The sequence below is a fragment of the Erpetoichthys calabaricus genome, chromosome 4, assembly GCF_900747795.2.
Source record: "Erpetoichthys calabaricus chromosome 4, fErpCal1.3, whole genome shotgun sequence".
In the NCBI taxonomy this organism is placed as follows: domain Eukaryota; kingdom Metazoa; phylum Chordata; class Cladistia; order Polypteriformes; family Polypteridae; genus Erpetoichthys; species Erpetoichthys calabaricus.
The window spans coordinates 275,430,951-275,456,876 of NC_041397.2; the positions used below are offsets into that span (position 1 = coordinate 275,430,951).

At 38.4% G+C, this 25,926-nt stretch overlaps 1 protein-coding gene across 4 annotated transcripts in view; it reads left to right on the forward strand.

The window, feature by feature from the left end:
- frmpd4 (FERM and PDZ domain containing 4) overlaps positions 1 to 25,926 on the forward strand; it is an 821,848-nt gene that overhangs the window by 150,668 nt on the left and 645,254 nt on the right. Inside the window, exon 1 of one of the 4 annotated variants that reach the window (XM_028800823.2) lies at positions 17,766 to 18,341. The exons of the other annotated variants lie outside the window; for them this stretch is intronic. Within the exon in view, the coding sequence (XP_028656656.1) occupies positions 18,301 to 18,341 (41 nt within the window). The 5' untranslated portion in view covers positions 17,766 to 18,300. Of the gene's footprint in view, positions 1 to 17,765; positions 18,342 to 25,926 lie in introns of those variants that run through there. 4 annotated transcript variants of the gene reach the window in all.

The following is a 25,926-nucleotide window of genomic DNA, read 5'->3' on the forward strand; positions in this document are numbered from 1 at the left end:
CCCCAAATCCTGTCGTAAAATTCAAACAGACCCATTCCTAGGGGCTTGGGTAAACACTAAATTACATTGCTTTGCCTAAATAACAAATAAAGACATACAAAATATTTATCAAGTTATATGTAAAATCTCACATCACAACATCTGGCATGTTCACTCTTTGGTTTTGTTCTCTCTCTTTAATGGAGGAGGAGGTAAGGAATCACTGCCAGTAGCTGTGTCACCTGCCCCATATTACATGTATCATTTAATTCTGATTCCCTTTCTTGCTTTCTCTCACATATGTCATTTGTCTTAACTGTGTCCTTTCTGGGACACATAGAACTCCTACAGCCCTCTGTATTCCCACATTGGCAGGTAAAGACCCTTGCCTGTTTTTTGGGTTGCTCTCTCTCTGTTTCTCATTCTAGATCTCTCCATTCCTATATCCCCCCCAAAGACACGATATTCAGGACTATACCCTGCTCTGTGCATCAGAGTGGTGCCCTTGCTCCCGGAAATGGCATGTCAGCCAAGCACACGTGCTTCATACTGGACATAACTGACTTCCTAAAATCAGATCAATGTAATTGTAGATTGATCTGTATAGCTGACTTATCTATAGATTTTTTTATTCAACAAATAATATGCTACCATGTAGAAGTCCTGTGTTGAATGCACAAAATGCTTTCAATGTTTAAAAATACTGCAAGTGCCTCAAGCTGAAAAGGATTCTGAAATTGACAGGATACCAGTGTTGTCAAGACTGATGAGAGGCTGTGACTCAAAGCACACTATGCATTCATTTTACCAGGTGTGCCTGTCAATTTTCCAGTAACATCCACCCCATCTTGTGTATGTGCTCTTTCTCCACACCCTATTAAACTCTTACTGTGCTTGAGATTTACAACCTGCTGTTATTTTTTTTTTCTCTTTTAAAGAATGTTGGAGTTTTTAATTGTCCATTTCATGCACTTTGAAAACAATGGTTGAAACAGAATATTGCTGTATAAAACAATTCATCAAAGAGAAGTTCAAGTGATGTTTGTTTTTGAATGGTCTGAAGGGGATTCCAAATTGTGGAAGAAAATTAAGCCATCATATTTAATTTAACAGAAGGATATCTTTATTAGCATTAATGCTAATCCATCACTTTAGCATTAAAGTCCTGAATACCCAATTAAAACAATGTACAGTCTTCTCTTACAAATCAATCCCAAACTACAATGTTTATACCAAACAAGAGTTAGGTCATGTCTGGAGACTTTTGGTGACCCTTAGTTAGCAAACATATTATCAGCTTTATTGCTTACAGAGATCATTAATTGTCTTATCAGTAACCGCTTATCTTTAAACTCCAAAATACTCCTTTAACAACACAGGACATACAGTAAGTCACATCACCATCACATAACACTAATGACCCCCTGTGGAAATATTTTATGCATATGATATACCTAATATATACCTATAAAGATACAGATTTGGTTGAAACTTAAATGAAAATAACTAGTATGAAACTATTTATCAAACATGAAACCCTTTGCGTTACTTATCATTAAACAACAAAATATATATTTTCTAGTGATAGGATTTAAAGTTAACAGAGCAGGATACAAACCCTGAATAGAGACTTAAATTCTCATAAATACAATTCAAATTAAGCATATATGTATTGTTCTACAAAATCTAGGAGGAACATTGAAATTTCATGACAAATTAGACTGAAACTAGACTCAAAGCCTCTGATTTATCATCCATTCATCCATCCATATTCACATATTTTTCTATTACAGGGTCAAACAGCAGCATGAACCTTCAGCTATACATCCAAAACTTATCCTTCATGCTAATCCAGATCATCAGAGGACTTTCTCCTGCATGTTATGAACATTTAGAGATAAACATATTTAGAACATAATGGGAAGCTGACTGAAAATTTTTCATTTAATGGTGAGAATAATCGAAAAACAGTAACTAAAATAATAATCAGAGTGAGATCTGCATCCAGGGTAAATCTCTATGCACTACACTACCTTCAAACTGTATCAATCAGTCAATTTCAATTAAATTTTCATTTATGTAGTGGTTGTCACTATAACTGTCATTACAACATGAACAAAAAATAACTCTAAGAGACACATGAGAAGGAGATTGTAGAAAACCACCATACCACGATGTAATGATGGCGGCTCCCATAAAACACAAAATGGTCACCTAAAACATACTATAAGTACAAAGTGAAATGTAAAAATAAGACCACCCCAAGAAAACTTTATTGAGCAGACAAATAATTAACAAGATCAAACTAATACAAGTGAATATGGCCAAAAAGGCAGGAGAACTTCAAGGAGTTGGAGATTCTAGTCATTTTTTCAGTCATTTTAGGAGATACATTTTGGATAAAGAGAGTGTCAAAGAGAAGCATATTGATGGAAAATACAAAATCAACAGTGGAAATATTTTACATATTTTATAAGACTTATTAGCAGTTTAATATAATAAGCAGGAAAATTGAAATAACTATCTTTAAAAGGAAATGTAACATTAAAAATTGTGTAAATATATGTTAGAGTGGTTGCTTCAAGGGCTAACTCAAGCAGTGCAGTAGTAACTGTTTGACACTTGACAATAGAAGGAACTAAGAAAAATTGAATACTCACTAGATAGATAGGAATAATATTAATATATGCACTGATACACTAGAACAGTTCACCTTTTCATTTCATACGTGTACAGTGGATTTAGAAAGTATTCAGACCGCTTCACTTTCTGCACAAATCATTGTGTTGTAGATTTTATGTTAAATGGATACATACATTTGCAATTTTTGCCCATCACTCAATGACCCATAAAGACAAACTGAAAGCATGTTTTCAGAGAGGTTTGCAAATTTAATAAAATAAGAAACTGAAATCTCTCATTTCTATAAGTATTCAGACCTTTTTCTATGGCACTCCAGGTTGTGGTCAGGTGCATCCTGTTTGCTTTTATTGAGATGTGTCAAGAGCATCTTTGGAGTCCACCAGTGGCAAAATTAATTGACTAGGCATCGTTTAGAAAGGCACACACCTGTGAATATAATGTCTCACAATTCACACTGAATATCCATCCATCCATCCATCCATCCATCTTCTTCCGCTTATCCGAGGTCGGGTCGCGGGGGCAGCAGCTTGAGCAGAGATGCCTAGACTTCCCTCTCCCCGGCCACTTCTTCTAGCTCTTCCGGGAGAATCCGAAGGCGTTCCCAGACCAGCCGACATTCATAGTCCCTCCAGCGTGTTCTGGGTCTTCACCGGGGCCTCCTCCTGGTTAGTTGTGCCCGGAACACCTCACCATGGAGGCGTCCAGGAGGCATCCTGATCAGATGCCTGAGCCACCTCATCTGACTCCTCTTGATGCGGAGGAACAACGGCTCTACTCTGAGTCCCTCCCGGATGACTGAGCTTCTCACCCTATGTTTAAGGGAAAGCCCAGACACCCTATGGAGGAAGCTCATTTCAGCCGCTTGTATTCGCAATCTCGTTCTTTCGGTCACTACCCATAGCTCATGACCAAAGGTGAGGGTAGGAACGTAGATCGACTGGTAAATTGAGAGCTTTGCCTTGCGGCTCAGCTAGTTTTTCACCACGACAGACCGATGCAAAGCCCGCATCACTGCAGATGCTGCACCGATCCGCCTGTCGATGTCATGGTTCATTCTTCCACACTGAATATCAGGGCAAAAAAAAAGCCATGAAGTCCAAGGAACTCTGTGAACACCTCTGTGATAAAACGGCGGAGAGGCATAGATCAGGGCAAAGCAATAAAACCACTTCTAAAGCTTTGAGTGTTCCCATGAGCACAGTGGGCTCAACAATTGTGAAATGGAATAGGTTTGGAACCACCAGAACTCTTCCTAAACTTAGGCATCCAGCCAAGCTCAGTAACTGGACAAGATGGGCCTTGGTTAGGGAAGTGACCAAGAACCCAATGGTCACTCTAACTGAACTTCAGAAGTTCTTTTATGAGGTGGGATCACCTGTAAGAAGGATGATCATCTCAGCAGCACTCTGTCAATCATGTGTTTATGGCAGAGTGGTTAGACAAAAGCCACTCTTAATTAAAAGACATATGACAGTTTAATGGACTCTAAGAGCTTGAAGAAAAAGATTCTCTGGTCTGATGAGACAAAAACTGAACTTTTTGGGCAGAACTCCAAGCACTATGGCTGGTGAGGCCAAGAAACTGCTTATCACCTGCCCAATACCTGCCCTATGATGAAGCATGGTGGTGGCAGCATCATGCTGTCGGGGCCTTTCTTAGTGGTAGGGACGGGGAAACAACTCAGAATTGAGGAAAGGATGAACACAACCAAATACAGAGAGTTCCTTCAAGAAAACCTGCTCCAGAGTGCACACAACCTCATTATGGGTTATTGAGTGGGCAAGAACAGCAGATTTAGCCGCTTAAAATTAAATCTATAACACAATAATGTTTAAAGGAATTGAGAGGATATTAATAATTTATGAAACCACTGCATTTATTGTAAAAAAAAAAAAAAAAAGGTAACCCCCAAACTCTGATCCCTGAAGTAAATATTGCTATCGGTTGCTCTATAGAGAATACCTCTAAATTAATAAACAAAAATACCCCCAAACTGGAATTTCTCATTCTCTCACAATATTCTCTCTCACAATATTCACTCTTTACTCTCTTTGCATGTCAACATGGAGTCAAGTCTTCATCCAATATTCTGCCTGCCTTCTGGGTTCAGTCCAGTGCTCAATCATGCTTTCCAATTTGGTCAACTGATGTATTGTCCTCTCCTCTCCAATCTCCATGGTTGAGTTTGCATGTTTTCCTCAATCTGATATTCCCTCTGTCTTCTCCTCTCTCCGGACTACCCCTCCTATCTACTTTTGTTCATTAATGTAAATACAAAATGTGAATAAAGCTCAGAACTAAGCAGTACCCATGAACAGGCCCCCTTCAATACTGACTTAAAATAGAAAACCATATGGCAGGCTCAAACCAGTTGCCAAACAACATGACATGGCAGAGGATCAAAGCACAACATTTATGTGAACGTATCCTTTTCTTTTGCATGTAATATCTAGAAGCGGAATATGCTGTTTATATCTTCAGCATGTTAGATTATTTTTATTGAATAGATAATGACAGGTGTTGCTTATCACCTGCAGTTACATTTATTTTGTTTTAGGACTTGATGGGGACAAGATAATGTACTTAAGACCTGAAATGTAACATTGTACAATTAAAAGAAGGTTACTTTTTTACATCACATCATAATTCAATGTACAGTATATTCATTAAACTAATGCAGCTTTTTTTAAAAAATTTATTAATTTATTAAGTGATTTGTGACTGTTTTCACCATGAAATCAAATTTTAAACACAAAAACTGGTTCAGTCAAAGAGATTGATAAAACTGTTTTTAACATTACTAACATGTATATTGTGAGTAAACCGCACACCCAAAGAAGGCCAAGGAGACCAAAGTATGGTAAGAATGAAAGAACAATAGAAATTTGATAAATGAGAGGAGACCATCCAGCCCACGTTAAGTTAAGTTAACAGTTAAGTTGTCCCAAATGATAAAAGAGTGATAAAGAAAGGTTTTTACCATAATAAAAATAATATGTTATATAAGGGTGGAATAATGTTGAAAACCTAGGTAAATGTCAAAGGAAACAACAAAGCCTAAAGCCCTTGTGGCCCTGCCTAGACACAGGTGCCATCTCCCTCTACCTCTCCCTGAATCTCTTTCTCAGTTAGGGTCATTGGCCCAGCTTGTTCCTCAAGTTTACTCCCTCTGTCCTTTCTCCTTCATATGGCCTTGCTTCTCCTTGTCAAGTGAGCTCTTGCCTATTCTAAAACTCCGAACTCCGAGCTCACCAGACTGGTAACAGATAGGGACTTGAACCCCAATTCTGTTCACTTCTGGATCAACAGTACTCCAGCCTAGCTGCCCTGGATGTCCATGAAGATTCTGGTTACCAAAATCTACTCAAATTAGCCAGGTCAACCACATGTTATTTGTCAACCATATTGACTAAATTCATGTGCAACTGAGCCATTCTGCTGACACTTATCTACATGGGGAATGATTAGTGTTTCCTCCCACACGTAGTTGTACCCAAGGAGTAGTTATCTCATGGGCTATTATTGTTCTATTGGGCCATTTTCCCCACTATTAATTATGTTATTGATAACTTACTTTCACTCCTGAATCACTCATATGGAGCCCATGAACAGAGGAGGAACATCTAACGACCACACAGACATTTTCTGGGCCAGGATTTGAATACAGGGCTGTAGAAAATGAATGAATAGACAAATGCAAAAGGTGTGTGTTAAAATAGAAGTGCATGTGTTCATGAAAAATTCATTTGGAACACATTTTGATTAGGTTTCAGTTTATGTTTCTCAATAATTACAATAATTTCTCACACCAGTGCAGTTTAGGTGTCCAATTGAGTGAATGTTTTTGGGATGTGGCAGACGAACCAGTGTACCTAGAGGAAGACACAGGAAGAACATCTGAACTCCATACATGGCAGTTTCTGGCCCAAGATTTGACTCTGGAGCTTTAAGGCAGCAGCAATAAACACCTTACCACATTCATACTTAGACTCTGAAAAAACACAAAAAAGGAGTATTATACTTTACAAAACTTTCCTCTTACTAAATAAAAAGTGATTTAAAAAGGACAGCAACTAATATTACATCACTGAAAATCAGTGCAATGTGCATCAGTATGTTCAACTAAAACATTTTTAAAACTACTGGGATGTCACAAATGCGCTTTGTTTGATTTGCTGTAAGGGATCTTTAAAACAAAATGAAAAAAGCTTCAGGGATATGTCACATCAAAAAGCTATAAAGAACTACTGTACAATGTGTGGCATTTCACATGCTGTATATTGTAACCTTAGAATTATAAGGTCTCATGTCACTTTTCAGAGAATTTGACATAATGTGTGCTCTGACTTGGAAGACAAACACACGTATTTGACAACATGCAGCTTTGCCTACCTAAATGTTCAGTTTTATTTATTTCACATTATGATATAAGTAAAACTTATTTTTGACAACACTTAAAACAGAAATAGGAAATTATTTTTCAGATAACCTTATAATGTATATCTAATATATCTTAAGTCCAAGCCATTTTATCCCAATGCATTATTTCTTAACACCATTATGTAAAACTGACGATCAAGTTCTCATGCACTCTCTTAAAAAATTTCAAGTAAACCTTTATTTTTATGGGAGTAAGTTTTGTATTTCTGAAGGGTTCATGATAAACTAAACAATAATGTTTCCAGATAAATAAATACATGATCATACAATAATGATGTAAATCTGATAAACAATTTGGTTAGCTTCACAAATGATGATGTGCACTGTAAACTAAGACAGCTGATAAAGCATATTTTCATATTTTATACAAACATATTTTGGGATTTAACATCACATTATATCAATAATGCATGATTACATACTTCTTTTGTACTGCATCAATACACATGCCAATGGCATTATCCCAGTCTTCAAAAAAAAATATATAACTGCTCTATATATCCAATATAAATGGTAACAGTATATATGACTGCAGATTTATCGCTGATAATAATCTTACAATTTAGTATCATTTATTGTTTGATTTTAAATGACAAACTCAAAGTACTTTACACATTTGTAAAAATCATGCAAAGCACCATGTAATAAATAAAGAAACCATTGTGTATGATATACAGTATGCAACATATATACAATCCATCCATCCATAGATATATTGTCAAGCATATACACCAGAGGGTCTCTTCATGGGCTCAATCGAGATATGTGGTATATGATAACCCACCAGAGCATGAGGGGACACTGTCTCTGTCTCTAACACTCTCTTTCCCTTCTCTTCCCATAGCACTGAGAAACCAGTCAGTGAGGGCATCCCTCCGGTTTGTGTGATATAAGAAGCATGGTGCATGGAAGTGTTTTGGACTCAAAGCTCCAGTAATCGACCTTGTATTCTGCAGCAAAGAGACGAATACTTTTGTTGTTTTGCCCAAGAGTCTGTTTCTCATGACACCAAGAGGTGTTTTTTTTTTGTTAGACTGCTTTAATTAAATGGGATGACCTGGCTGGTTGTCTGGACTACTCATTCTGTTTGCAACCTGTCATTCCTGCATCCAGCCACAATATATACAGTATATATATATATTTATTATGGCTAGGTGCGGTAATGATAGCATCAGAAAGATGAAATATATATATATAAAACACAGAAAAAGGGTTGGAGGCACCACCTTGGTAACCCCATATGCTTTAAGTTTTTGCAAGGACAAATCAAACATGAGTTCAGAGCAGAACTGAACAACAGAAATTGAGTGCTGGTTTTATGCTGGGTAGATGGGAAGGGGCGAGTCCAGGAGAGCAGAAACCAGAAATGATGTCAGTGGGGGTAAAGTCGTAAGTCAGCTAGTCTGCAGAGACAGAAACAGAAAAAGGGTCAGAGCACAGCGCCAACCCCTGGTTCAGCAGGTAATCACACTCCAGCTCATAAATTGTTTCCCATGTGTGTACACCTCACAATACTTACTATAATAATGTTTATGTATTAGTTTTGACCCAATTTTGCCTCTATAACAATGCAGATTCTTCAAGGCATGGATTCAACAAGGTGCTGGAAACATTCCTTAAGGATCTCATCCAAGCCGACAAGATAGCATCACACAGTTCCTGCAGATTATTTAGCTGCACATTACCTTCCTTTTCAGCTCCTCCCAAAGGTACACTATATGACTGAGATGTGGGGGGGATGTGCCAACCATTAAAGTAAACTAAAATCCCTTGCCATGTTCTTGGAACCAGCTTGAGATGATGCACACTTTATGACATGTTGTATTATCCAATATGAATTTTCTATTGGAAAATGGAGACTGTGGTCATAAAGGGATGCGCATGGTAAGTGTCACCAACTGACTGATGCTCTTTCATTTGTTGTTTCCATCTGGTCCCTCCCTGTGTCTCTAGTTTTGTAACTCTAATTACATAGCTGTCACATGTTGGTATGGGAAAGACATTGCTAGTGCCTTTGCTAATGTTATTATTGGAACTCATCAGACATTTAGTAATTTTGATCCCTGTGCCTTTAGCTCTTTTAATTTTTAACTATCTTGTGGAATTTGGCTTTCTTTAGCATGATAGTTTCCCCCACTGTATACAATTAATTGACTTCCTTTTTACAAATCATTCAGATCACAGAGTTAATTAACAAATATTTGTAATTTTTGTTTTATTAGCTTATGTGTTGGCTCTTCCAAATCCACACACTAACAAACATGAATGCTTCCAGCTCACTTTATGATGATGATGATGTCTCAGATTGAGATCCTGGAGCTCAAAAGAGAATCAGACATTGAAGGTCTGTGTTGTGCATGCTGCTGCTTCTCTAAATGTCTCTTATCATCCTATTAATGCAAAATTCAGACCCTGCCATCCGTCTGTCAGAACAGAAAATCACCAGACTGTATGAAATTTTTCGTATCTTCAGTTATCCAATTTTGGTTATTGCATGTAATGCTTCAGCATGCCACTATTGTAAAGAACTGTTTGTTGTGTTGCTGTTACTTTGAACTTCCACTCACCACTCTCATTACAAAAAGTGTTTTTGCTAGAAGACCTGACACTCACTCAGTGCTTTTGTTCATCACAGCACTTTATAAAAACCCAAAATGGTCTGTCTTGGCTATTCTAAAGTTGTGTTGTGCAATAACTAAATCTCTTGACCACTTCTACATAATATATGTATTGAGTAAGTGTCACAAGATAGACTACTCCTCCTCCAAACGACCAATATGGGTTAATATGAAGATGAACATGGTACAGAAAAGCAGTGACTAAGTGTGCATACAGTGCATATCATGCATACCACATAAATAGATAGATAGATAGATAGATAGATAGATAGATAGATAGATAGATAGATAGATAGATAGATAGATAGATAGATAGATAGATAGATAGATAGATAGATAGATAGATAGATAGATAGATAGATAGATAAAATTTTACCAAGCACTACCTCAGACTTTACAGAGTGCAGCATCTTTTCATTTGTATGCCAATCACAGGCTGATGTAGTTATCTCATCCAATTCTTTCTTAAAAGTGGTCAAGTTTGGCTATGCCTTTGTGTACTTTTACAATCCTCATTAGGAAGAAGTGTCTTGGCATTTCAATTATAATAGAAAATCCCTTCCTCATGTCTACAATGTTTCCTATCTTATGTTAAGAGAAAAAAACATTGGCAGGAATCTTCATAATGATGAAAGCTTGCTTAAGATCTTCATGTTATCTTATTGACTAACATTAATTCACACTTCTCTGCTGTTAGTTGACAGTCATTTTGAAGCAAAGAGTTTGATAACGGCTACCTCTCAGGACTGATGTCAACATTATGCTTTAGCTGTATTATAAATTATTCCTATTGCAGCAAAGACTGTGTATGAAAGAGTGGTAAAATATATATAAAGAATGTCTTCTCTTCTGTCTGCTGTCATCAAGAGCAAACACAAACTGATAATGCCCCTCAATATCGATGTGTTCACCTGCCCCTCCAACCAAAGACTGTAGAGTTTTATGAAGCAGACCCACAAAACCATTCAGTCCACTTGAGTTAGGCAGGGAATTTTGATTCTAACCCACATAATTCAGTTCTAAACTATAAGTTCAAAGGGACATTGGCCCCGAGTGGCTTTAAGTCACCCTTTTAAAATGACTCATTGTCTTATTCTGAGCTATTTTCAGGACCAGTGCTAGCTCTATAACTTCTCAAGGCCACCAAGTCACAGTGCTCTGAAATGGCACCTAAGAGTATATCTAAGACTTGAAATCTATCAGGTCAAATCCCGCTACTGACACTGTGTGACCATGAGCAAGTCACTTTACCTACCTGTGGTCCAACTGGAAAACCAAAAGAAATGGAACCAATTGTACCATAAATGTTGTAAGTTGCCTTGGATAAAGGTGCCAGCCAAATATGTAAATGTAAAAGTAAATGTATGTAAATGAGTATTTGCCCCTCTTGTTGGGCTATAGCCTTTAACCCTTTTTTGCTTTTCACTTTTTCCTTGTAATTGTTCATTATTTTCAACGTAATGTGTATTCAAAATAGAAAGAATATTTTTAGAATTCAGGGCCTTCAGTTGCTGCAGTAATTATGGCTGCATTTACTAGAAGAAAGTATACAAGATCACCTCCTGACTGTGGCATTACCCTGCTTCCCCATGCTCTTCCAGTAAGGATCGTAGTGATAAAAAGTATAGTGTTTATTTCTGTGATTCTGGTCCTTGGCATTCCTTAAGTTTTAGCTAATAATCAAGTGACTCTTTTGAATTACTTATTCAGTTATTTGGGTTTAAAGTAATCATTTTGAATTACTTGGTTTTCTACTTAAGTTTTGTTTTGTCATGCCCATGAAAGTTTTTTTTTTTTGAGAGGCCTCTCATTGTTCATGGTAATGTAGGTTTTTTCTAAAGTAACTATTACTTCATAATAGACAGATATTGTTAGATTTCATTTATCTTTATCAGTTTGGAACTGCTTTGTCCTTCTTAAACAAATATTTTAAATAGCATTTGTGTTTTAACAAATCTGTATCTTTATGAGTATCCAATATGTAGTTAGTAAATTATTAGTCATTTGTTGTATTTCAGCTCCTGACTGGGGTTCAGATATTTGTTTTATGTCTTTATTTGTTCATTTTTGAGTCTTTTATTAATGTTAATGTTACTTTTGTGTTATGTACCATGGGTTTAGTGGATTGTCTCTAAACCAGTGGGGCCATCAGCCCATCACTGCAATGGGAAAGGCCTCTGCTATACAAAGGTAGGGAGAACACACAGTACCTTGCAGTTCATTCACATGCGCTTGGGAGAGATGAGTTTATTCAATCGCGATTTTCTGTGCTTTTTGTGTAATTCCTGATTTTTGACCTGTGCTCTGTTTTTTTTTTGACTTTGACATATTTGCCCTGGATTGTCTTGACTTAGCAGGCGTTCCCTGCTGTGCTCTTCTGTTCCTTGGAGCTTCCCTGTATAACAGGACCTTTATTTGAAAATAAATATTTTATTTATCAAGATTCTGTGTTGACCTCAGTGATACTAGTCAGGGTTTTTGGGAGGATTTCCCTCTCTAGTGGGCATTTTTGGATAGTTTTTGGGACTTTCATGCTTTGGGGCTCTTGAGCTTCCTTACATACAGTAGGTAGTAATTTGTTAAATTACTGACAAATTAAAGATGATTGATATGGAACAATACATATAGTGGAAATTAGCTAACATTCTTGGAAAATAAATTAATGCCATATACTATATTTTTGGCTGCTTTTTTTGAGAAGGGAAGGTGTGCTGGTATCCGCTCCACTAATGCAACTCAAAAAATGCACTCATGAGATGATCCCAAACCTACTGTTCAATAATTTTTGTGAAGTCACATCAAATAATGTGACTGAAATAATTAATTACAGAAATAAATAACTCAAAGGAGCTGGTATAAATAAATAGCAAAATAGGCATGAACAATATACATCTACCTGCCCTCTGGGCCTACCTAAACTATTATTAGTTCCCTTAATGCAAGCAGGATACCCATCATAGTTGCTCACTGATGCCCTCTGAAAGAGTACTCTCCTTTTCACCTTTGTCACCTCTTAGCTATCACTTTACTACTTTCCACCAGTTGAGTCCTTGCCAACCCATACCTTCACACCGAATGGCGTATTAGAACTACTGTATATCCAGAGGGATCACTCTCTGGTGTAGGAATAGCATAGGGAACTCCTCGGGTTCTAGAAAGTTCCAGAAAGAATGCAATTGTCTGTTCTGCTGCCCCTAACTGTATTGAGGCACTTTTGTACAATTCTTGAAAATCCTTTAATTATATATTTGCCCTGATGTGCTGTTGATGTGACTACACTGAGATATTGCAAGTAAGTGTTCACCATCAGTATCACCATGACATGGGCACTTTACAGCTTTGCTTTTATTCTGAGGCAAGGGCAGGTAGTACCACTTGAGCCACCTTCCACAACTTCCTTATTTAATCCAATATTGGTACCTTCTGTCTATTAATAATCTAAAATTTTAAACAGAACTGGTGTTTTCTATTCAAATTTTATTGTGGTTTAAATGTTACTGATAACTTTTAAACTGTGTAGGATATGAACGGAAAATGGAATACTCATGGCAAAACCATGCAGACTCAGGGAGAGCTTGTGCCGTAAAATCAACAGTTTATATTAACAATACTTGTATTAAAGTTGTCCTTGAAAGTGTATATATGGGACCATTATTTTCATATATATTGTGAGACTTGCCCAGATACCACCAGTCAGAAACCACATCTTTATAAAATGCACACATTTATTAAGCACAAATACACAGTCTCACACAGCACACAGTGCTCCCAAATCACCCCTATTCCGGGCTTCTTTCAATGTCCATGGCTGCCTTTCCTCTCCTCACGGGAGCTTTGTCCTGCTCTCACTCCCGACTCCAGCTCCCAGACTGTAGTGAGGCGGCCCCTTTTATTTCTCCCCGGATGTGCTCCAGGTGTCTTACGACATTCTTCCGGCAGCACTTCCTGGTGTGGCGGAAGTGTTGTCCTTTGCACCGGAAGCACTCCAGGTGTCCCTGGAAGGCTCTTCCTCCATCTTCCCGGGTGTGGTGGAAGTAAATGTTTCCCGGGTTCCAGGAGGCTTGAGGCGCCCCCTGGTGGTGGCCACAATGTCCCACCGGGTTGGAAAGTCCTTGCTCCTCTCCCGTGGTTCTCTCCTAACCCAGGGCGGTTGCCCCCTTGTGACCCGGAAGATATAAATGCCACCTTCCGGTCCTTCCAGGCATCCCGGCTGGGTAAGAGCCCCAGCCATCTGTGACAATATATATATATATATATATATATATATATATATATATATATATATATATATATATATATATGATTGTGGGTTCGCTTCCCGGTTCCTCCCTGTGTGGATAGCGCTTTGAGTACTGAGAAAAGCGCTATATAAATGTAATGAATTCTTCTTATTATTATTATTATATATATATATAGTGAAAGGCGCTAAATAGGCACACAACCCGACACAGACTGACAACGGAGGTACGTGAAAACTAAACAATAAGATTTATTTTTCTTCACCTGTGGGACACGTCTATTCCTGTGTCCCACAGGCAGTACACAGTCCCAAAAGCACACCAAACAAAATAAAACAAAGCACCAAAACAAGACACCCTCTTCACCACCACTCCTCGTGGCAAGCGTTGTCCTCCTCCCGACTCTGGCTTCTGGAGTGGTGGCTGCTGGCTTCTTATATAGCCCATCCAGAAGTGCTTCAGGTGATAATTAATCTAATTCAGGCTGCACTTCCAGATGTGACTGCTTTCCAGCCCACACGGGCTCGTTAAGCTATGCAGCTCCCCCTGGCGGTGGCCATGGAGCCCAACAAGGATGAGCTCCGGTGTAACATAATTGTGGCCCTGATGCAACCCAGGGGGGCTGCCACCAAGTGTTCTGGGAGACGTACTCTGCATCCCATGGCTGCTCAACTGGATCCAGTGCCAAAGGGGCGTCCCTGCCAGGCATAGGTCCCGGCCGTCTATCACAATATATATATATGTGTGTGTATATATATATAGGGGGGCACGGTGGCGCAGTGGGTAGCGCTGCTGCCTTGCAGTTAGGAGACCTGGGTTCACTTCCCAGGTCCACCCTGCATGGAGTTTGATCGTTCTCCCTGTGTCCCCAGGGTTTGTTTCCCGCCTTGTGCCCTGTGTTGGCTGGGATTGGCTCCAGCAGACCCCCATGATCCTGTAGTTAGGATATAGCGGGTTGGATAATGGATGGATGGATATATATACAGTATATATATATATATATATATATATATATATATATATATATATATATATATATATATATATATATATATATATATATATATATATATATACACTGTATATATATATATACATATAAATATATATATATATATATATATATATATATATATATATGTGTACCTCAAATGTTAATTTTAACACTGACAATTCTGCTGTGTGCAAACTCCATGCAGCTATGAGAGAGCCAAGTGCCCTAGCTCTGTGAAGCAGCTCTGTTAATTACTGTGTCATGGTGCCACTTTATCTTTCCTTTGTCTTTCCATCTATTTGCTGAACCCGCTAAATTCAGTTCTTGCATTTTAAGCAGCTAGAGCCTATCCTTGCAGCATAAGGTGTTATAAAGTCCTAGTCTGTTACTGAGCTCATTCTTGCACACACTCTCATCTCCCCAGCCCATTTAGAGTTATCAGTTTGCCTAACTTGCAAGTCTTTGGGATGTGGGAGTAAATGCTATGCAAACACGCAGCAAGTCTGTAGACTTGTAGCAAGTCTCTGAGCCCAGAGTTGAACCCTGGCTACTGGAGGTGAGAGACAGCACAGCTAACCACTGTTCCACTATGCTCCCATGGTTAAAAAGTGAATTTAAGTGAGGTGAATTGAGTATCTTAGTGTAAATGGGTGGGCAAGACAACATTATACAAAATACTATGCCAACCTATTCTTCTTCTTTTTCTTCATCTTTTGGCTGCTCCCGGTAGGAGTCACCACAGCAGATCATCCATTTCCATATTTTCCTGTCCTCTGCATCTTGCTCTGTCACACCCATCACCTGCATTTCCTCTCTCACCACATCCATTAACCTTCATTTAGGCCTTCCTCTTTTTCTCTTGACTGGCAGTTCCATCCCTCATCATCCTTCTCCCAGTATACCCAGCATTTCTCTTTTGCACGTGTTCAAACCAATGCAATCTCGCCTCTTTGGCTTTGTCACTCAATCGTCCAACCTGAGCTGACCCTCTAATGTACTTGTTCCTAATCCTGTGCATCCTTTTCACAACTAGTGCAAATGCCAACCTGTTAATTCACCCAAATGCATACCTGCACAGGTTAATGTGATTTATTTTACAATACATTATTAAAATGCAGTCCATGGTGTTTTCTTTTTATTAAAAAGTACATTGTTTTAAAATTTTTCTGAATTACTTCATTATAGAAATCACTGAATGTTTTGCTCCACCCTCTCCCTTCATTTTATACATTCATTAATTGATGTGTCCATCCAACCGTACACTCGACTTACTGTTACTAGAACAAGGTAGCATGAAGAGTAAGCAAAATCCAGCATGATTAGGCACAAGGCATGAATGATTCCTGTATAGTTTATAGTTTCCTTTTTCTGGATGCATACAGGGGCAGCATGGTGGCGCAATTGTTGATACAGCTCCTTCATTGTTCTGGGTTTGAAAACCAAGCCTGCTTGTAATGTCTATTATGCAGTTTGTATTTTTTTCTCGCCATGTGTTCTCAGGCTCTGTGGTTTTTCTCCCATGTCTCAAAGAAATGCATGTTAGATTTTTTGGTTTTTCTAAATTGGACCCGTACAAGTGTTCAAAGCACTGGCATTCTGTCCAGGGTCAGTTTCAGCATTAAGCTCAGTGAATTGGATGAAGCAGGTTTCAGAGTGTTATGCTATGTTATGTATTAATATTCAATTTTTATATACAGTACAGTATTTAAAATTTGTCTTTCAATATATGTGCTGTATCATGATTGAATATCTACATTATAACTACTGTGATTTGTTATGAATATTCCCATGTTTGATTAGCTTTAGATTATGATCCATCATGGGATCCACTCACAACTACCTCCCCATGCTCACAATACACTAACTCAGAACTGCGATGAACCTAATGTGCACATGCTGTATTTAGGAGTGTGAAGCCCAGGGTGCGTACAGCCACCCTAATCCCGACACAAACAGGTAGGACACTAATTGCCACACAGCAACTGTTTTATTTACGCAGTTGCAGAATCCAGAACACACAAGGCAAAGCACAGAGCACATCACAGTCCCTTTTGCTGCCAGTCCTTCTGCCTCCATTCCTCCTCAAGAGCTTTGTCCACTTCCTCCCGACTCAGACCATTGAGTGGTCGTAACTGGCACCTTTTACAGGGCACCCAAAAGAAGTCCAGGTGCCCAACAAGCTTCTTCCAGCAGCACTTTTGGGTGTTAAATAGGGCCCTGCAAAAATTCAGCTGCGCCCTGGTGGTGGGCACGGGCCCCAGCAGGGTTGAGCTTCCATGCTCACGACCCCGCTGGAAACCAAGGGGGCTGCCCTCTGTCATTCCGGTGGAGAAATGGTCTTAAAAATGCTCTCACCTCCGGTCCTTCCATACTCAGGGCATCCCGGCCAGGTAAGGGCTCCAGCCTTCTGCCACAGGAGGCAGTAATGAAACCTCAGTACTAACCTAGCACTAATCACTGTGCCACTCTGCCACCCAATAGCTTTTTATTTAAGCATATCAAATCTTCTGATGTGCTTCAATTAAATGTAACATATGTGTTTACAGGTAGTAGACTTAGTAGTAGACTTGGTGCTTTCATTTGAAAGATAATTAAACATGACTATGCAAACAGTTCTTCAAAAAGCAACCTGTACTTTTCATGTCTACTTTATAATGCTAACTTAGCAGCACCAATAAATAGACTGGCAGGGTATCTTTCTGCCCCCCAGCTATTCAATCTGCTAAAGCGCTATTCCGGCTTTCATCTGTTCATTATATCACCCTCCCCTCCCCTTTTCCACTTTATGCTACCTTACCTCCTCCCATGACTAAAATCCATATTGCGAGTCTGATTTGCTTTTACAAATCCAGCAGCAAGCACAGAATGAATAGAAATAGCAATAATAATCATATAAAGAGAGCAATGGGAAGAATCTTTTCTACGTTGTCAGGGAAAAGCACGAGAATCAGGAACATCCATCAGCAGTGATTTACGTCCCCCTCTCTGCTCTCTCTCCCCCGTCCCCCCTCCCTCTCCTCTTCAAAGCTGTTGTTAGCACACGGTCTGAGCTCATTATATCACAGTGATGAAAACTAAATGATGGTGGCTTTATGTAGCTGATGGAAGCTCCCTTAAAAAGATGTAGCAGAAGAAAATATCTTCCAAATCCTGCTCCACTGGGTCCGCTTGCCATCTCCCCAGGCTGGGACAGACTAATGCTTCTGAAATGCAGAATCCTGAATGGGGGGATGATGATTCCTACCCCACTGCTGAGTCTCTTTTGCCTCTAAAGAAATTTACATCATGGAGATGGAATAAAAAAAAATAGCAAGAATAATACAAAATAAAGGGAAAAAGGGAGCAAGCAAAAAATCCTAGCGGAGATAAACTCTAGTAACCTGCACACATGGATGTGTTCAGCTTTGTGAAGATTGCAAAGCTTTCAGGGTAAGTGTGTGTTATTATGTGCATTACCCTTTGTGCTGTTCAGTAGTGAATGCATGTTTTTTGTGGGTTGTTGAGCTGCACTCAGAGGGCCAGAAATATTATTATTATAATGAGATGTGGGGATCGAACAGGAGAAAAAAAAAAGCAACATGCTGGGGGGATTTAATGATAGTGTAATGCAATAAGCCTCAGAAGAGATGGTGGGTGCCTGTAGAAATGACAGATAACTCACTTCTGACTAATGTGCTTCTGATTCTGATGATGCATACCAAGTTTGTTGCCAATGGATAGCTCTGCACTGCAATACAACCTGGACATGGAGATAGAAGAGATACTATTTGATGGCAGGTCTTTTTGGGCTTAACTTAATTATGAGCTCCAAGTGTGAATTCTTATCAGCTCAATAAACAGCTTACTTCTTGATATCAACACACCGCATCCCAGGGCTCTCCTATCATTCCAAAGAACTGTTAGGATTCTTTTCTGATTATTTTGGATCCAAGGGCTCTGTTTATAATACCACAGGACTGTTAGGATTCCTTTCTTGGTATTTGAAAGAATATTTGGTAATGTTGGTTTTATTAATTTGGCCACGCATGACAGAATTCAAAAAGTGTGGCACTGCAATTGTACCTAGTCACGTCGAGCATTTGCTGATAAACATGTTCATTTATAAAGCAGCCTGCAATATACTTGACAATTTCACATGAGATTGTTATGCATGCTCTGTGTTGTATCCCAGGGGTAGATCTGCTGTACTCCGCTATCAGAATAACCAGTGTTTTCATTTGGTATGTTCTGTAAATATTGCTTTAATCCCCAGAGTTGAGATGGGGGGAAAAAATGAAAAACTATACGTGGCAAATATTTGAGCTTTCGGGTGATCAAAAGCATCCCATGTTGCTTCTTATTAAAAGTCCTAATGTTTGCTTTTCTCAATATTGTTTAAACATGCTGCACAAGAACCCTCTAATGTAGGAGGCTCTGCTTATTTACAAGTGCAGCACTTTGGCTAAAATTAAGTTGCAAAAACATGAATCTCTGAAAGATTACTTTTAATAGTAGGTTTTCATTTCATAGATGGCAAACAAAATAGGTGGCTGTGATAATTAAAAATGAACTCCTAATGATATTGAATTCTGATTTATTGCTCCAGGTAAAAACAAGAACCCTTACATTAAAAAAAAATTCTCAAGGTTGTTGCAGACTCAGAAATGTTTAATACATTCTGCTGATGGCTTTAAGAGTTGGTGCTGTGTTTGTGTAATTCTGTTCAATATCTGAGCAAGCAGAAAATGCTTTCTTTAGAATATTTTAATTTAAAACATTGATTTTTTTTTTATCCACTGGAGTGTATTCTTCTACAGTTTCTAGTTGTCCAGACAAATTGCACATGCTGAAGAAAGACTTTCCAGAAAGATTTTGCATAAAGATACTTAACTTGTAGGATTTTCTTGATTTCTGTTGGGATAATCTTCTTAGGGGATTTGCTTTTTGATCACAGAAGCACTCTCACTATCCCACAGATTCAGGCTACTACTGGAACATATCACAATCACCACTGGCACTCTGGAAAATAAAGTAATAAATAGCAATAACCCACAGCCATGCATGCATTTCTGCTGGATATTAATAAAGATCAAGTGCTTTAGAGATAAAGCTTCTGGTACAACTTCAACCAAAGCTCAAAGGTTAAAGAGCAGAATGAAAGTGCAGTAATCCCACAACTCACCAAGTGCATTGTGAAGGTGCAATGAAAATGTAATTCTGTTCTGAATAATAGAATAATAAATGAATGCACAGTATATTAGAGTTGTGAAGTTCAATTCCTGAATAATAGAAAGGTAATAAGAATACGAGAAAAGGAAGAAAATAAAAAAGCACAAGAATGTGAAATTAAAGTAAAATTCATCATTAACAGTCAAGCTCACCTTATTTATTACGGAAAACTTGATTCATTAATAAACTCTATGCCAGAGCAACTTACAAGGACTAAACAACTCATTTCTTTATTTTTCATTTTCCTATATCTAACATTTTTCAATTGATTTACATGTTCTAGACATCTCTGAACAGAATTTGGCAACTTCTAGAGAGTGTCTGCCTCTGTGCCAATATGTGAATAATAACTAAAGGAAATCGCTGAATCCATGCTGGAAGAAGATTCACATTGACCAAATTAGTTCCAGTAGATTTTGCTTTATAGAGTTAACTAACCATAAATAAAATATTGTACCACAGTCAAAATTTTAAAATCACTGCTTCATACAGGGAAAGTAATAATGTGTAGGACACTTCAGATTTATTTCAGAATCTGCACAGGCAATGCGACTCTTTGAGAAGAATACCTTACAACAAATGTTTACAAATATTTGTTTTGCAGTTCATTAATAAGGGAAATAATTATCATCCACTTATATTATGATACCAAAGAGTTATTTACACACACACACACACACACACGCACACACACACACACACACACACACACTACATATACACACTTTATTAGGTACACTTTGCTAGTACTGGGTTGGACCCCTTTTTGCCTTCAGAACTGCCATAATTCTTTGTAGCATAAATTTAACAAGGTGCTGGAAACATTCCTCAGGGATTTTGGTCCATATTAACATGATAGCATCACGCACTGCAGATTTGTCGGCTGCACATCCATGATGCAAATCTCCTGTTCCACCACATCCCAAAGATACTCCACTGGATTGAGACCTGGTGACTGTGGAGGCCATTTAAGTACAGTAAACTCACTGTCATCTTCAAGAAACCAGTTTGAGATGATCTGAGCTTTGTGGCATGGTGCGTTATCATGCTGGAAGTAGCCATCAAAATATAAGGCATAAAGAGATGGACATTGTCAGTGACAATACTCAGGAAGGCTGTGGCATTTAAGTAATGCTCAGTTGGTACTAAGTGGCCCAAAGTATGGCAAGAAAATATCTCCCACTCCATTACACCACCACCACCAGTCTGAATACTGATACAAGGCAGGATGGATCCATGCTTGTTGCCACCAAATTCTGACCCTACCATCTGAAAGAAATCAAGACTCATTAGAAAATGAAATGTTTTTCACATCTTCTTTTATCCAAGTTTGCTGAGCCCATGTGAATTGTAGCCTCAGCTGCCTTTTCTTATCTGACAGGAGTGGCACCCGTTGTCGTCTCCTGCTGCTGTAGCCCATCTGCTTCATGTTTCAATGTGTTGTGTGTTCAGAGATGCTCTTCTGCATATCTTGGTCGTAATGAGTGGTTATTTGAGTTACTCTTGTATATGTTTGAAAGTATTAGATAATGGACCACTTTATCTACAAAATAAAGTTTACTTTATGAAGGCATGATACTAAAAAAATACTAAAAGTAACTGTAAATGCATGGTGACATACATACATTTCAACTTTGCTTATTATGTAGAGGATTTCCACAATGGACATAATGCCAAAGTCATTTATATATTTTTTCAATTCAAACAGAGTAAAGCACATGCTTTTTAAGTAAAGAAATCACTTACTCATGGTTATACCAAGAAGCAGGACTGAGTGGGCAAATGCATGTTTTGTAGCACACCCCTACAAAAGTTAACTATCTGCCTATTCCCATCTGGAGTTTACTTCAACACCTACTGAATATATTATGGTTGGAATACACTTGGATACTCCCAAGACACAAATGTCTGTTCATTTCTTGAGTAGCTGCTTGAATGAAGAGTAACACATTAAGAGGCAATTCACTGATCAACTCAAATGTACTGTAGCTGATCTGATGAAGTGTGTCTGTCCTCAGGCTACTTTTTGCAGTTTTTCTCTCCCTTTTTCTCCTTCTTTACACTCCCAAATAATTTGTTTCAACATAACTAAGCAGTGATTAGAGCTATTAAGACTATATATATATATATAATATCTATTATATAATAAAATGCTACTGTCTGTGTGTGAGTCCGGTCCCTCTGAGAAATGTGATTGGCCAGTTTGACTTTGATGGCTCAGTAATAGGGATGAATACACAATATATTAGAGGTGTGAAGTTCAAATCCTGATTATGAGGCAAGCAACACATCTTGAAATGACATTCTTAGGAGCAGGCCTTATAGGAACGCAATCAAGAGAGAAAGCACCAAGCAAGAGAAGTTGAGAGGCACAAGGATATAGAGGAAAGGCAACAGGGGAACACTGAGTGTAAACATAGAGTAAGCTATATCAACTATTTTTACAGTTACTCTATCACCATAGCTAATATAATATAATATATAAATGTCTATGAATATAATATAATATATAAGCGTCTGGAAGTGTGTCTGTCTGTCTGTCTGGCCTGGAAGTGCATGGCTACAGCATGAAGCTCTAAGAGCCGGCAAAGCATCCCAAGTTAACGAGTCGGAAGAAGAAAGAAGGATAAGGCTACAGCATGAAGCTGAAAGAAAGCGACTCCGTTGCCAAAGTGAAACTCGCTTAGCCGCTGATAGACAAGGGGGCGAGCATGTCTGCAAAACGAAACCGCTGACTCTGTATTCCAATTTTTTTTTTGACGATTCCAATAGTTTCCAGGAGCTGAGGCTTTTTACAGCATGGGCTTACACAGCTAATATAATATAATATAATAGCCACTTTACTTGGTACCATATCCAGTACTGGGTAGCAGTCACATTTGCCTCAGTAGAGTGTACAGCACAGTCCTTCTTTACTGACACATGCTGGTACATCATTTGCTTGGGTCAAGATTGTAAAGCCTCATAGAAGATGGTGAAGGTGGGACAAAATATTACTGCCCCTCAGCTGCCTTCTGTTCAGGACATAAACAATACTTTCTATCTCAGAAAGCCAATTACCATTATTAAAGATCTCAACCATCCTGTACAGCCATTTTGCTCCCTCTTGCATTCCAGCAAAACAGTACAGGACCACTGGTTAATGAACAGCCTGTCACAATAGGAAATATTGAAAAAAATATACAAATATACAGTATATCCAAATGCTTTTTATATATTTTTTTCCTGATACAAATTTTTATTGGTTTTGTACTATTTCAAATTATTCTAAGTACACATGTAAGAATTTCAGTGTGCTGTGCACACTATGTGTACCATGTACAAATGACAATAAACTTGAACTTGAAGAAAACAACCTGAATAGTTCAAGTCACAGATTCAACAACTTGCTGAAAAAAATTCCCTAAAGCTTTTTTTTCCATTCCAACTTGATAGAATCACAAAGTTACCATAGTTTTTTTTTTTTTTTTACCATATATTCAAATTATCCATTGCAGATCATCTCAGAGGTTCTCTGTTGGATTGAGAGGCCATGGCAGTAAACTGAAGCCACTGCCATGGTACATGTGCTCTGTGACATGGTACTTTATCCTAAAGAAAGTATCCATTTTAAAAACAGTAGACTGTGGCCTTCAAGTGAGACATTTGATCACCACCCTGTTTAAGGTGGCTGTGGCACCTAACGTGTTCCCATAACCCTTTATACTACCACCACCAACCTGCACCATAGATTCACGTGTTTATACCATATTTTGACCCTTCAACATATATTTCACAGGGAAAACACATAGATGTCAGATGAGGCTAAATGTTACCAATTTTCAGTCATTTACTTTTGGTAAATATGTGCTGTAGCCTCATCTTCTTGTTCTTAGCTGACAAGAGTGGAAGAGTGGCTATTCTGCTGATATAGCCCATTTGTTTAAAGGACAGATAGTCTGTGAACTGTCATTCTACACACCACTGTTATGAAGAGCTGTTTTTAAGTATTTGGTGCTTTCTGTTAACTTGAATAAGTCAACATCTGGCATCAACAATCAACGCCACTCCTGATTTAACAACAGCTAAACTACTTGATTCAGTCTGAATGTTAAATACATGAGTTGCAGCATAACTAACTGTTTTGAAGAGCAACACTTTTTGTGTTAATGAGAGATACTGTATGGGGAGTGTGCAGAACACTAAGCTATAAGTGTCCATTGACTGTATATGTTACAACTGGAATACAATACAATACAATACAATACAATACAATACAATACAATACAATACAATACAATACAGTTTATTTTTGTATAGCCCAAAATCACACAGGAAGTGCCGCAATGGGCTTCAACAGGCCCTGCCTCTTGACAGCCCCCCAGCCTTGACTCTCTAAGAAGACAAGGAAAAACTCCCAAAAAAAACCTAGTAGGGAAAAATGGAAGAAACCTTGGGAAAGGCAGTTCAAAGAGAGACCCCTTTCCAGGTAGGTTGGGCGTGCAGTGGGTGTCAAAAGAAGGGGGTCAATACAATACAATACAGTACAGTACACAGAACAATTTCTCAATATAGTAAGAAATAAAAAAATATATATATATAAATTTTAGAAGTACAGAGTAGAATTTAACAGTAAATGATATATCCCATAATAAGATTTGTATTTGTATAGAGTCCTGGAGACCTCATCCTTCAAGCTGCCTCCCCATTTGGCCATTCCACAGCTGAAACAGTGCTGGGCCAGCCAATCCGATGAAAGGACCCTCTCTCCCACGATTCCTGCGATCCTCCATCTGGGATGACTTTTCCTTAGGCAGGCAAAACAACTTGGCAGGTGGGCCATGGTACCAAGTGCCACATTTGAGTACCGAGAAGAAAAACAGAATAAGTGAGGGTTAGTATACAATTATAACTGTCATGTTACTTATGTTTAAGTGCTAATGACTAACAACAGAGATGCAGTCTGTACAGTTAATCAGCAGCTCTAGTCAGGATATGCTAAACTGAAGTAGTGAGTCTTCAGCCGGGATTTAAAAGCTGAGACCGAAGGGGCATCTCTTATAGTAGCAGGCAGACCATTCCACAGTTTAGGGGCCCTGTAACTAAAAGCTCGACCCCCCACTGTTATTTTATTAATCCTTGGAATCATAAGCAGACTGGTATCTTGAGATCTTAATGTGCGCTCAGGTTTGTAAGTCATGATAAGTTCAGACAAGTAAGCCGGACCTCGACCATTTAATGATTTATATGTTAAAAGAAGGATTTTGAAATCTGCCCTAAACTTAACCGGGAGCCAGTGTAAGGATTTAAGAACTGGAGTTATGTGTTCGTATTTTCTTGTTCTTGTAATAATTCTCGCAGCCGCATTTTGGATTAACTGGAGGCTGTATAAAGAGCAGTTTGAACATCCAGTGAACACCGCATTGCAGTAGTCAATCCTACTAGAGATAAATGCATGAATTAGTTTCTCAGAATCCTGTTTATTTAAAAAGCGCCTTAATTTCCTAACATTTTTAAGATGGAAGAAACATGTTTTGGACAACTTTGTAATATGCGCTTTAAATGACATGCTAGAGTCAAAGATAACTCCTAGATTGCGGGCTGATTCAGTAAAATTGACTGGGATTCCCATTGAGTTAAATGATGACAAAATATTATTGTGATCAGCATCATTCCCTCCAACAATTAACATCTCTGTTTTATCTGTATTTAAAGACAAGTAGTTCTTATTCATCCACTCCTTTAATTCACTAACACAACTAATTAAAGACAACATTGGAGAAACTTCATTTGATTTAAATGAAAGGTATAACTGGGTGTCATCTGC